Source organism: Pseudorasbora parva, chromosome 10 (assembly GCF_024679245.1).
Source record: "Pseudorasbora parva isolate DD20220531a chromosome 10, ASM2467924v1, whole genome shotgun sequence".
NCBI classification, from domain to species: Eukaryota; Metazoa; Chordata; class Actinopteri; order Cypriniformes; family Gobionidae; genus Pseudorasbora; species Pseudorasbora parva.
The window spans coordinates 20,769,429-20,782,879 of NC_090181.1; the positions used below are offsets into that span (position 1 = coordinate 20,769,429).

General features: G+C 39.0%; 1 protein-coding gene across 4 annotated transcripts in view; it reads left to right on the forward strand.

Annotated features, from left to right (window-relative positions):
- Window positions 1-13,451, forward strand: part of grid1a (glutamate receptor, ionotropic, delta 1a) — a 386,141-nt gene that overhangs the window by 311,786 nt on the left and 60,904 nt on the right. For all 4 annotated transcript variants that reach the window (XM_067455445.1, XM_067455446.1, XM_067455443.1 and 1 more), the window contains exon 6: window positions 5,135-5,308. In XM_067455445.1, the coding sequence (XP_067311546.1) occupies window positions 5,135-5,308 (174 nt within the window). The remainder of the gene's footprint in view (window positions 1-5,134; window positions 5,309-13,451) is intronic.

Here is a 13,451-nt window from a genome sequence, read left to right on the forward strand (position 1 = left end):
TGTCTCTTATCCTGAATTGAAGCTGACTAATTTGCTTGTGCCTCAACACAAAGCGGACATAAAGGTCAACACAACGGCAGAAATGAACAGAAATGAGCCTCTACGGTTTTCATTCATCAAGGTCATGACTCATAGCAGATCGTATAGTTTGTTCATTTAAGCTGGATTTGGTTTATCAGTATTTGAAACACAGTCAAGTTTAATACAAATGATGCCAAATAAACAATTTTACTGGAAATAATTTAAATGAAATATTGAGCAGGGAAATATTAACTGTGCTTTCCTTAAGCCCAAGCTCATGTACAGGTGTGTCTTAAGCTATATTCCGGGGCTCTGACCTTTATTAGATGTCAAAACATTCTCTCAATGTCACAAATGCCTGAAGTTTAATTAAATGACAGATTTCATGCAGCGTGTTCAGAGATTTAAACATCTGCGGTGATTTAATTACAGACAGTGACATCAGAAGGTGCTTAATGTCACCTTGATCAGTTGATCAGTAAAAAGTTTTATTGTCATGAATAATTAATACCTTCACCTGGGACTAGTATCAGAGATCATTTGTATGTTGGGCTGTTCTGATGAATGTGTTTGGAGGTTACTTATGAACTCCCAGCATTCATGTGAGTCATCTCAGCACTGTGATCTCTGGGTATTCTCCAGCTATACTTTTTTTTTTGTCCATATGCCAACTGTTATACTGCTGCCAAGATTATAGAGCAATGTTTTGTAAGATCAAAGTCACTGTAAGACCCAAACATACTGCAGTGTGTCAAAAGCTAATTTATATCTCCTATGTTGTTTCTTACAGATACAGAGATATTTTTGTTCTCTCAAACTTTTGCATTTTCTAGCAAAGATATTTGCGTTAATATAAAATGATCTCTGTGAGTCTGAAGGGACTGTCTGCAAAGTGCAAAGCCTGAAAAGATTTACTACAAAAATAGCCGTTAACTTCAATGTTACACTGTCACAGGGTGTTTTGGTGTAGGTTCATGTTATTTAAGTTTATCATGTTCACTGTCATGTTCTGTCATGCACTTCCTGGTTTTGTCATGTGTTCCCTTGTCATGTGACTATATGCCCTCATGGGTTCCTGCCTCGTGTTCCTGTGTCATGTTGTCATTGGTTTAGCCCTTGTGTATTTAAAGGGGTACTTCAGCGCTGGGAAGATGAATCTGTATTTAAACTGGGTCATTAATGTAGTAGAAATGTGAAATTATTTTTGAATTTGGTGCCTTTTAGACTGAGAAAAGACAGAAAATGTATTTTTGTCTCATGGGGATGAAAGACTACAATTCCCAGAATGCTTTGCTGCCCTGTAAGGCCATTCCCAAAGCCACCGCTACTGGATTACTCTGACTGAGTTGGAGAAGTAACTACAAATAAAAACTGAACGTGTCTGTTCAATATAATGAGTGAGTGACAGCACTGAGCACTAACTGCAGGAGTCAGTTAAATGAGCTGATGAGCTCTCATGATGAGAGCTGAGGTAATCGCGACTACACTCGTGGCATACATTCACAACGCGAGTTCAGTCTGGTGCGTTTCAGTTCATGCCTTTGCAAGCTTAACATTCATTGAAATTAATTTGAGAAGTTAAAAGTCTTACATTGCTCACCATAGCTCCGTTTCGAAGACTGTAGCTGCCAACTGAGCTGTGAGTGTGTGATCTCCATCCCCCATGCTCGGGTTCAAAACATGAGGAAATGGCTTCCTCTGCTGGCTGTAGTCTTTAGCCTTTGGCCAAACATTCCTCCCATGATGCAAATATCGTCAATTTGCATCATAGGAGGAATTTTTCCAGAAAAAAAATGCATAAATCTCTTGTCTCAGGGGGATACGATGGGGGAAAGCACAATCATTTGAATATACTCCAGGGTTTTTTACTGATACAAAGCCATATGCTAATCGCTGAAGTAACCCTTTAAGCCCTCATGTTTGCCGTAGTCTTTGTCTCTTATTGATTTATATGAATGTGTATATCTGCTGTTGGCGAGTGTTTGGTTATGTAAAGGAAAGTTAATGTCAAGTTTAGTCCTTTGTTTGGTTTTTGTCAAGTTTTTGTTTTATGTTAATGATTGAGTTTTGTTAAGTTTGAATCAATAAAGAAACTGCACTTGGGTTTCTAAAGTCAGTTTCTATCAGAAGTGGTCCAAAGAAGGAACAGGCCAAGGCTCAGTGATGCTCAGGGAGCAAAAGCTGAATATTTTGGTCTGATGAAACAGACGAGCTACTGTAGTTCAAATTGTCTCAAGAAGTTTCTGATAGAACAGGATACACAGTGCATCGCAGTTTGTTGCGTATGGGGAGCCCTGTCACAAAGCAAAATTGGTTCAGTAATGGTTTGATGAGCCTAACGAGTTTGAGGTGTTGACTTGACCTCCGAATTCCCCAGATCTCAATCCTATCGAGGATCTGTGGGATGTGCTGAACAAATAAGTACATGCCATGGAGGCCCTACCTCACAACTTACAGGACATAAAGGATCTGCTGCTAACATATTGGTCCCAGTTACCACAGCATGCCTTCAGGGGTCTAGTGGAGTCCATGTTGTCCATCCACTATGTGTCAGGGCTGTTTTGGCAGAAAAAGTTTGGCCAACAGAATATTAGGCAATGTTATGCTTGATCTGTGTGTGTGTGTGTGTGTGTGTGTGTGTGCATGTATGTATGTGTGAGTGTATGTGTAATGAGGTGCAGGAGGACGCAGAATAGCTTTATGAAACACTTTATGAATCAATGTAAATGTAAGTAAAACAATTAACTTTTATAGTATGGGTAATATTAACTTTTTATTTCCTCTAAACCTTAACCTCTAATAGTCCACAGGTATACATGGCATTGGCCTTTATTGTCGATGAGTAGCAGCAGTACAGCATATTTTATACTGTTTTAACATACAATATTACCTACATTTAAACTCATGTAACAAGCATGTAAGAAGTGAAAATTAAACATTTAAAAATGACTCAAGTGCAATCAACCGTGTAGTCTGTTATTCCTTTCCACCATATCAGCGCTGGTTCTCATGCCTGAGGTGGTCTCATGCTCTGCCGGTGAACTTCGAACTGTGTTTCACTCGTAGACGAAAGATGCTGTGAAGCGCCTGACTCAATAACCTGCCCATAAACAAACAGTGCACACTTTAGAGGACATTTTGTCATCCGAAAGAATTAAAACCTATGTAACAATTCTATATTCAATAAATGTAAGAAACACTAACATTAAAAAAGCAAAGCATTTTTAAAAAGAAGTTAATACTTTTTAAGCAATAATTCATTAAATTGCTCAAAAGTGATGGTAAAGATATTTATAATATGTTACGAAAGATTTACATTTCAAACAAATGCTGTTTTTTTTTTTTTTTTTTTTTTTTGCTTTCTATTCATCAGAGAATTTTGGGAACAGTGCCACTGTTTCCACAAAAAAAATATTAAGCAGTAGACCTTGTGTTTAATTTTATATTAATAAGACATTTTTCTAAAGCATGAAAAAAGACCAATTTAGAATGATGGCGTGATAATAACCATAACCAGCACCAGCTCCCTCCATCTCTGGGCCACCCGTATCAGGCAGCTTAGAGTGTTTATCGGCAGCCTGAGGAACGGCTTTGCTGTGTCACCTTCTTGCAGGGGTTCAGCAAAGCAGCCGGATTGACATCTCTGGTCGCACTGGAGCAGGTGTAGAAGGCGCACGGGGACGCCCTCAGCGACAATAAGACTAGGGACCAGCCCACAGCAGCCTGGTGGCGGTGGTATCACACTAAACCAAGATGTGCTTACTGACCTCAGTCTGCTTTCGGACTGCTGGACAAAGTACTCCACAGTATTGAAGTGTCTGCTGAGAACATGTCAATTAGTGTCTCCACTGAATTTGCCTCATCAACAAGTCCTCCTCAATAAACCCGTCTCCAGCGTGATGACTCCGATGTTTCGAATATTCCTATACTATTTACCAGAACATTCAGTATTGTGCAATATAGCATACAGAAGGTGAGGGACATGTTTGGGGAAAGAAGTGCTGCATTTTGTCATTTAAGCGTGGCTTTCATTGAAAATTCTATAATCCAAGATTGCCACCAAATTATGACGTCATATGCAAATTAGATGGGACAATGTATCCCTACATAAACTTAATCCCTATATAAACTTTGGGTCATCCTTAATATTTCTCTAATTAACAGAAAGTTTCTATCTTTTATCTCTTTTAAGATATAGCCTTTTGAAATTAAGATGTCAAAATTTAACATTTTAGGAAAAAACCTCTGCCGCCTAACGGGTTAAGACTGTGAAGCTGCTTTGAAACAATCAACATTGTAAAAACGCTATATAAATAAATTTGACTTGACTTGACTATTGCCAAATAGGCCACCTTACGTGATGCGAAAGCATACTTTGTCAGATCAGAACTACCTGTGTCCAGATGGATTTGCAGGATGGCCATCTCATGCAGGGCAGAGGCTTACAGACCTTGGACGGGACATGTGGCTAGTTTGCAAGGTGGCAGCACTTTGTGGGTACAATTGCATGCTACACCTGGGGAATCTCCTGGCAGCCCCACCATCCTAGGTAATGAGAGTAGAGGAGGCTGTGAAGTGGATTTGGGCAGTACAAAAGTCCCTTCTAGAAGTGCCTTCTAAAACGTCTGTGCCTCCTAATTATGCACTTCCGGGAGAAAGCTGTGAACCGCGCCACACCCAGGAACCAATCATCAATCACCAGCACTCAGGACAAGGTAGAGGGTTTACTGGAGTCCGATGCACATGGCTGCCCGGGCAAGCATGGCCATCATCTTTGAATCCGATTCAGCATGAGCAACCACCCTAGATGGTCAGCTATAACACCAGGGATCTTCTGATTTTTCTTTATCAGAAACATCAGCAGGGATATTTAATGCTATTGGGCCAAAGCAATGTACTCTATTTGCAGGGAAAGGGGAAAGTCCTCAGTGCAGCCAGTATATGCCAGTCTTCACACTATACCATTGTGAATACGAAAATACATTTCATCTCTCTCTCTCTCTCTCTCTCTCTCTCTCTCTCTCTCTCTCTCTCTCTCTCTCTCTCTCTCTCTCTCTCTCTCTCTCTCTCTCTCTCTCTCTCTCTCTCTCTCTCTCTCTCTCTCTGAGTGTAGGAGGTCAGTGACACAGAGATCATGGAGCTTGTCCACAGCGCTCTGGGCCGGATGACAGTGATCCGACAGATCTTCCCCCTGTGGAGGGACACCAACATCCGCTGCATGAGGAATAATCATCGCATCTCCTCGCTTCTTTGCGACCCACAGGAAGGATACCTGCAATCTCTAGAGGTGCGTATATCTTTTCAAAAGCGCAGTGAATTCATAATTATTCATCAGAATGAGATCTGTAGGTCAAGGTCAAATCAATTTTCAATGTAGTCTCAGCCTCAGATAGGGTTGGGTTTTTTGTCAATTCCGGACCCAAACCGGTATACTTTTAAAACGATAACGGTCCCTGAACCGATACTTTTGTAAAAAAGAGCCACAAAACGATGGTGGATGACATTAAATAACGGCTTTTTTATTCTTTAAATTAAACTATTTATTAAAAGTTTAAAGTAGACTTAAATATATAAATAGATACAAAACACAATTTACCTAAATTCACAATAAAAGCTAATGTCACCGAACCCAACTACAATAGGCCTAATTTAACACTAAATAATACAAGATATATTACAGCACTAATAACAGCAAAGTAGTATTTAGTCTTGGTCTGCTACAAACCAGCTTCAGTTCAGCATTATTTTTCATTAATATGACCATTCTCTGCCTTAGAACGCATCGCCGTATTGTTTCCATGGCATTTGTGCTTCTCACATCACATGACACACAGCAGCCGCAAAAGCGCTGTATGACAGCTCAGAGCTCAGCAGTATCGGTTTACTTAGTATTTTTCTTTTTTATTCATAATATTCACAAACTAGTTACCAATGTCATTTGATTTTCAAATATGTGTAAGGGAATGTGTTTTGTCATAATGATCATGTTAGTTGATCTAAAATGTGCGATGGGCGCCTCCATGTTAGTTTGCACCTCAGAGAATCGGATCTTTCGGATTTACATCATGTAAATTCATCCTCGTCTAGCGAAATACATGAAAGAAATTGACCGATGAACTCAGAGAAGAATAGAGTAAACTACAGTAACTGATAAAATGTGTGTGATATGAATAAAACAGTCAAATTATAACTCTCAGAAAGGATTGTTATTGCCACTCCCAATGTGTGTTTTTGCTGCTTATATGCATTTAAATGTCTGAAACCATGATGTGGTTGAAAACACTGAATCATGGTGATATGTGACGAGCGCTGAGCGTGTCTGTCTCTGGCTCAAGCCAGCCAAAGCGCGAAAGCATGTTTGATGGCACCGAAATGAGGAACCGAAATCTGCGTTCTGATTCGGTCTGGTACATACCGGTTGTATAGGGTTTCGGTACCCAACCCTAGCCTCAGATGGCCTATTTTTTTTAGTAAAATCTATTTCAGATAAAGCCTCAACCTAAAAACGGCATATAAAAACAAAACAAACCGCAGCTGTTGGCTTTAGACAGTCTCTTTTTGTATCAGAGTTGACCAGAAATTCTGGCTACAAGGCTATCCTCAACAAAGATTTATTTATTTATTTATTTTTTACATTGAGATCCGTTTGAGTTACAAGAAATGTCATATCTGTGGCCTTTTGCGAAAGGTTATATTGTATTCACAGTTCAGTTAAGATACTTGGCAGCTGCTTTCTTGCAGCAAAGGAGTGAATTAATTACTCCACTAGCTCAAGTCTGAATTCATCTGTAATTGTCTTTTCATCACAGTTTTGCATTTGCACTTTAGAAGTATCGGCGACGCTGCATAATGACTGCAGTAACTGTCATGTTTATTTTCTTGGTTGTATCGTTTAATTTCTCTAGAATCTTAATTCAAAACAGGGTTATGCATGACTTATCCAGATTAGCCGCATGTGCCCTGATGCTTTTGCCCGTTAACAAATATGATCTTGTTAAGTCACAGACGGTACGCTGTAATTGTGAAAACATCCCCCTCCCGCTTACGCAACATTAAAACACTGTATCTGTTTTTGGCTATATGCAAACCTTATTTGGGTCTTAGAATTCATTTTCCTTCTTTTAGAGCAGATGGCAAATCCATGTGTCTTTTCTCTGGGGCTCAGTGTCTTAATAATTCATGAAGAAAGAAAGTTGCATACCAGTTAATGCCGAAGCAGCACCACAAAAGGACAAATAAGTCCTTTACAGAAAAAAAGGAGGAGATATGCGAGATGTTAGGAGCCTCAGGGACACCTCTCGCCCTTACATTGGTACTAACGATACGGTGCAGGTTGAAAAGAGTAAGAGATTGAATCTTTGCTGTGGCAGAATGGCTGTTTTAATTAACTCAAGAGGTTGCAGCATTGTGATTCCGAGCCCTCGGGCCACGGGTTTCCATGCGCCATGCTGACAGTTCACGCAACGCTGAACAAAAAGCTCTGTGGGTGCCATGCTTTTATACATCTAATTGATGTTTTAATTTTGTTGCTTTGTTTAATTCATTCAGATTTCAAGCTAGTGTCATCAACGTTGTTCTCAAAATGTGTTCAATTAGACATTAAGTAACATATATATTGCTCATATAGTGTCCTTTTTTTGTAATGGATTGTTAGATTGTTTTGCATTGGCAGTGCATAAATGGTTAGAGGAGTTGACATTAGGCAGCAAAGTTGACAAGGTAATAGGACAAAACTCTGATGATTCCTACATTTATCAAGGAAATACAGCACTAAGAAGTTTTATAAACATGCAAGATGGAGTGTGGGGATTGGAGTTAAGGATGCCATTCCAATTCAAACTGGTAAAAAAATGTATCTAAATAAATTATTTATATTTTATTTCCACTCAAATGCCTCAGATAAGCTTAGGCAATAGAATAAAGAAGGCATGGCTATTTGTAAATGTATATCTGGCTTCTGCTGTCATCTGCTTCCAGTAATTTGTATGCTGCTTACTGACTGGTATTTCTTACCGTGCTATTTTAAAGGGTCCTAGTATGTTTTTAACTTTTTCAACTTTAGTTAGTGTGTATTGATCCTGTTTTAGCATAAAAAAAGATTTGCAAGGTTGCAAAGCTCAAAGTCCACTTCAAAGGGAGATATTTTCTTTAAAAGAACACTTTTCAAGAACTACAGCAAATGGCTCGTTGGGACATCTTCTGGATCTTGTGAAGTCACAATGTCACCCATTTAAATAATCACTTTCTTTGGAATATGTAAAACAAGGGGGATGAGGCCTAGCAAAGCTGAGATATAGAAGATGAAGAAGAACTGGTTTAGTAATGTTTCTTTGCCATACCGAATAGATGCTGTTTTTTTCCATTCCGGATTCCAAACCCCTTTGTGTGGCCTTCCTATGGGGGACGAAATAAGAAACCAGTGGTTAAAATGTATTTCCAATGAATAGCTTCCAATGAAGAGTTGTTTATGGATCACAAGTATTTTGTATTATCTGTTGCTGTCTTTTCTATTAACTTTTATAATTATACATTTTATGTTGTTGCTACTATGTAAACAAAAAGCAAAGCTATTTGGATCCGCTAGCCTGCAAGCTAACTTTACAGTGTTGATGTCATGTTTTGTTATGGAGCTCCAGTTTTTTGTAAGCTCTCGCTTTCTTAAGACTGTTCACTAATTCTTCTTACCACTCTTAAACATCTTGTAAAATCGGTGTGATCCTCTTGCTCGTTAAACTTTTCAGTGTCTGAATTAGTATGGCAGAATCAACGCTATCATTAATTTGTACACCTGAGCAGATGAAAGTCACAGTTATGGGAAGGGGTGTGACATTTCCAAGACATGTTTTAAGTTTTAAGTTGTAAGCGCCAATCACAATACAATTATCGAAACAGGCACTATACAGATCATTTAAGACAGACTGGGAAGAGAGGTTCGGCAATAATGTAAAATATGTGGAATATCATTTGTTTTTTGAACAATCAAGCATGAAAACTAATTCTAGTACATCCCAGAAACAAAATAAAGAATTGGTAAAAGGGGCATAACAGGACCCTATATAGTCAATGACAAAGTGCTCACAGCTAAGCCTTTTCAGCAGAGCGCCTAGCGTTTTCAGCTGGCTAAAAACGCTTAGGTGCATAATGGCCTTATGGAGCCCATGAGAAAATGGTAAGATGTAAAATCATGTACTTCCTTGTGCCTGCACCACCAACTGACATTAAGAAGAATGTGAATACTAATAGAAAGCATTTATTTGTAGACCTCTTTGATAGTGGACCAAATTGAAAGTCACTTTTAAGTGCATTGGATGCATTGTGGTATCAGCGGTTCTCAGTGAGAGACATGCTGGCATTAAAACAAGTCATGAAACAGTGTTAGGAATCATGCTGGCTTGCTCGCATTCACACAGGAGCACACAGAGAAGTTAAGTCACAGATTCATGTTATTTGTTACTTAGTAGCTGTGCGAGTCTTCACTCTCTATCAGCAGTAAGCTGTTAAAACAGATAACACGTTTTGTCTCACTTGCAGGCCTTGACTCATAATTCCACAGTCCTCACAGGGCTTTCAAAGCTTTAAATCCATGTCAAGGAAATGTCTGACTAATCGTACAGCTGGCAGGGCATTCTGAAGTCTCTTCACCACTTCTCTTCTTAGGGGACGAACGAGGAGCATCAGTGATCAAAACCTTATGTCACATGTACATTAGCATTTTCTGTATTCACGCAAATCTTACATGGGCAAACAGATTGTGCCTAGGCTGGAAAACCCAGATGAACATGAACACAGTGTATGTGAGAACGGTTGTGGATATGATTGCCAGCTTCAGCAGAGCAAATAAAGATCATTCTCCATTTCTTTATACCACATATGGCACTTAAGATTTTAGTAAACCATTGGTGGCAAGTTGACTGTATAGTAAACTGAAATGAAACACATTCACAGTTGTATGCCTGCAGCTATATGTGTGTATACAGTTATGCTTGACTGAATTAAGTACTAAACATGCATTTGAAATACAGTCACTTTGATTTTGGCTCACTAGCATATATGACTTAATTGTATCTGGTGTAAAACTAAACAATTTGTATTTGATTTTAAAATGTCAGTACAATTACATATGAGTTTAGTCTCTGCCTGGGCAAATTATAACACTTAGAAAATGTTTAACTATATCAGAACATGGTGATGTATACTGCTTTGTATTTACACAAGTTCTTTGGTGTAAAAATTAACATTATTGTGTGTGTACATAAATATAAATAAATCAGTGTTAAAAACAAATTTTCAGATTCATAAATCTAAATGTGATTTTTCAATTACAGATGACGATACAGAGGCAAAAGTTCTTTGAGGTTAGGGTTAAAAATGGAATTGTGACTCCTTTTTCTATTTGACGTATATTCTTGAAGGAGAAAACATTTAGGACAGTGCTTGTAAAATCATGTTTTTCATTCCTCCCAACATCATTTGCATGAACTCTTTCCTCTCTCAATCACGCCTTCATTCCCTCTCCCTACGCATTGATCTGCTCATAAGTGTGTTGTTTTGTCAGGATCACATGTCTGAAGGGACATTGAGTTTGTCCGCGCGGCCCCCGTGCTCTTGTCTCCTTGACGATAACAGCGCTGTCGTTGAGGGTGTCTTTTCTCTCTCCAGGTGTCTCTCAGCACGACAGCTGCTCTCTGCAGGAACAGAGTCATGCAAAAATCTCCTGCAGCGCTCTTTCTTTTCCTCTTGCGCTCTGTCTCGAAGAGAGAGTCAGCAGACACATTCAAATACTCAATCTGTCTTTCACAAAGTTAGAGAACAATTTTAGTATGTGGTTTGGTCATATAGCCCTATTTAACTACATGTTTAAATGTTTTTAGACTAAGGCCAACACACTGGAGAAACTGACAGAGCGTTTGACAGATAGCAATACACACGAATGGATTTGAGGGTGTGAAAACAACTGAATCAGTCTGCAATCAAGCAGAATTCTGCACTAAATTACAACAGGAAATTACAACTGGGCATCTCGGTCAATGGATGCTTTTACTTTTGATTGCATGATGAAGTACTTTCACAATAACACACCATTGTGTAGCGACTCAGGCGAATCAAACACACAATCTCCAGTTACATTTAACAAATATGTTTTGAAAGTTGTGCTCACTAGCATACCTTCCCCCCCAACACAACAGAGGGAGATTCTTCAGTCACCCTGGAAACCATCTGATAAGATCTTTTATGGCCGGAAAGAATGTGGCCACAGAGCTTTTGACACAGAGACACAGAGCTTTTGCCTCAAATTATAGACAAACCATCTATAAATGAACATGCACCCCAGGACATTATATGTAAACACATAATTGTTTTGTAAAATGTTTCTTCTGTATGGTATTTTGCATCTTTTTGTCTGTGTCTTAACAAAGTACTAGTTCAGATAACCTCATATATGTCATGTCTCCTATCAAATTAATGCTCACTTCACGACTTACACTTCCAGGTATATCACTTATTCAGAAAATGCAGTGTGTGTTTGTTGCATTAATTATAGTATGAAGACTCAGAGACCCACTGAGTCGAACCTTCAAACAAAGAGCAATAAAGTCTGCTGAGGAATTTCCCGCCGGGAAATCCCAACACTCTCATTGGTTAAGTCTAACCCTGGAGGGTGGGACTACGGCCAGACCATAAAAGGAGGACCTCGGATGCCCTCCTCCTCTTCTTCTTGTTCTCTTACTTCTCTCTCTTCTCTCGCTGGCTGAACCAACACGTCATCGTGGCTGGCCCTTGAGCCAGGCCACCAATGCAGGCCCTCCAAGCAGGCCTCATCTCTTCCAAAAATCTTCTCTTCTACAATCCGATCTTCAAGAACACGAAGCATCGCTAAAGCAAACAGCCGCTTCCCTCCCAACCTCGGAAAGGACCGCCGGACATGCAGGACATTTGAACACGCAGAGACACATACGCACACAAGCGAGAAGCCAAAACGAAACCAAAAAGAATGCAAGTATTCTATTTCTTACTGCTGTAAAGAGGGTGTGTTATTCTCCCGTTGGGATAAATTAACTCCGTGAAGGTCGTATTTGGTTGAACTGAAGGAAAGCATGCCTTGCTTACCCCCCCCCCACTCTCTTTGTCTCTCTCTCCCCCTCACTCTCTTTGTCTCTCTCTCTCTCTTTTATCTCTCTCTAACTTCAGTCTATTCATTATTCTCTTTTATGTATTCTTTCGTTAATATCTATACTTCTACTCTCTTGTTGCATATTTAGTATGTACTTTCTGTGTGAATTGTAGTGTTATTTTTAGTCTGTGTTTATTAAACCTCCGAAAGACATTTAATGAGTTGAATCTGTTATTCTGCCACATACACAAAGTCAATGAAACTTGCGATCTAAACGTTACCTAACTGCTTATGCTACTATGTTAGTAAAGTAAACTGTATGACCATTTGAAATATTGAACTTATCCTGATCAGTAAAGTTAATGTTTCTTATGCGCTCGTAAAGCAGTAATCCCTTTATTGAGAATTGATTTGAAAAGTCTATAACTAATTTGCAGGACAAACTTAGTAGGATAAGTTCAAGCAATTCCATAAAGGGTTACTTGTATTTAATTAAACAATTTTCCCTATCGGAAAATTTTAATACGTAATGAACAACTGGCAAATTATATTCATAAATTCATGAATATTGAATATTAAATCCCTTTTGAGTTAATTATTCCCCGAGACATTAAACTCATGAGTCGTTGTTGTTACATGTATTTGGTGGAGAATGCGGGCAAGTTTCAAACGTTTGTGTATGTGTGAATGATATTCATATTCTATTCATTGTGTATTTTTGAGGTATTAATAACCTGCACGCGCGTTTTTGTTTCGTTTTGTTTTGGTGTTGTTTTGTGAATTGAACGGTACGCGCAAGGCGAACCCAAGCATAAACAGATGCTGAGAAATGTTGAAGTAGCCGGATTATATTAATAAAAATATGAACGGTACGAAAATCCGCGTGATCTCCGAAACCCCCTGCAGCCGTAGGCGCAATAGGTTTTATCCGCGTGATTTCCAAACAAATGTATTGTAGGAAACCCATACATTTGACTCGAGCAATATATTATGTGTTCCATCAAAATAATGAGATTTTGATGATGTCTGTAGACACGTACGTTGCGTTATCCCGCTTGATCTGAACTACAAAAAGTTTCTATCTGTGCGGAAGATTGGGACAGGACGAGACTCTCCTGTACAATATAAGGGGCCTCAGAATAATTATTATATCGTTAAGATAAACGATAACTCCTGGTTTAAGTCTGGCTTAGCTAACCAAAGACCTGAGACCTAAAACATTTGAATCAGAGATGCTGAAAACCGTCAGCCATATTGATAAATGTCTATTGGAGTCCATGTAAAATGCGTGAATAGGCAGAAGATAAATTCCTGTTTG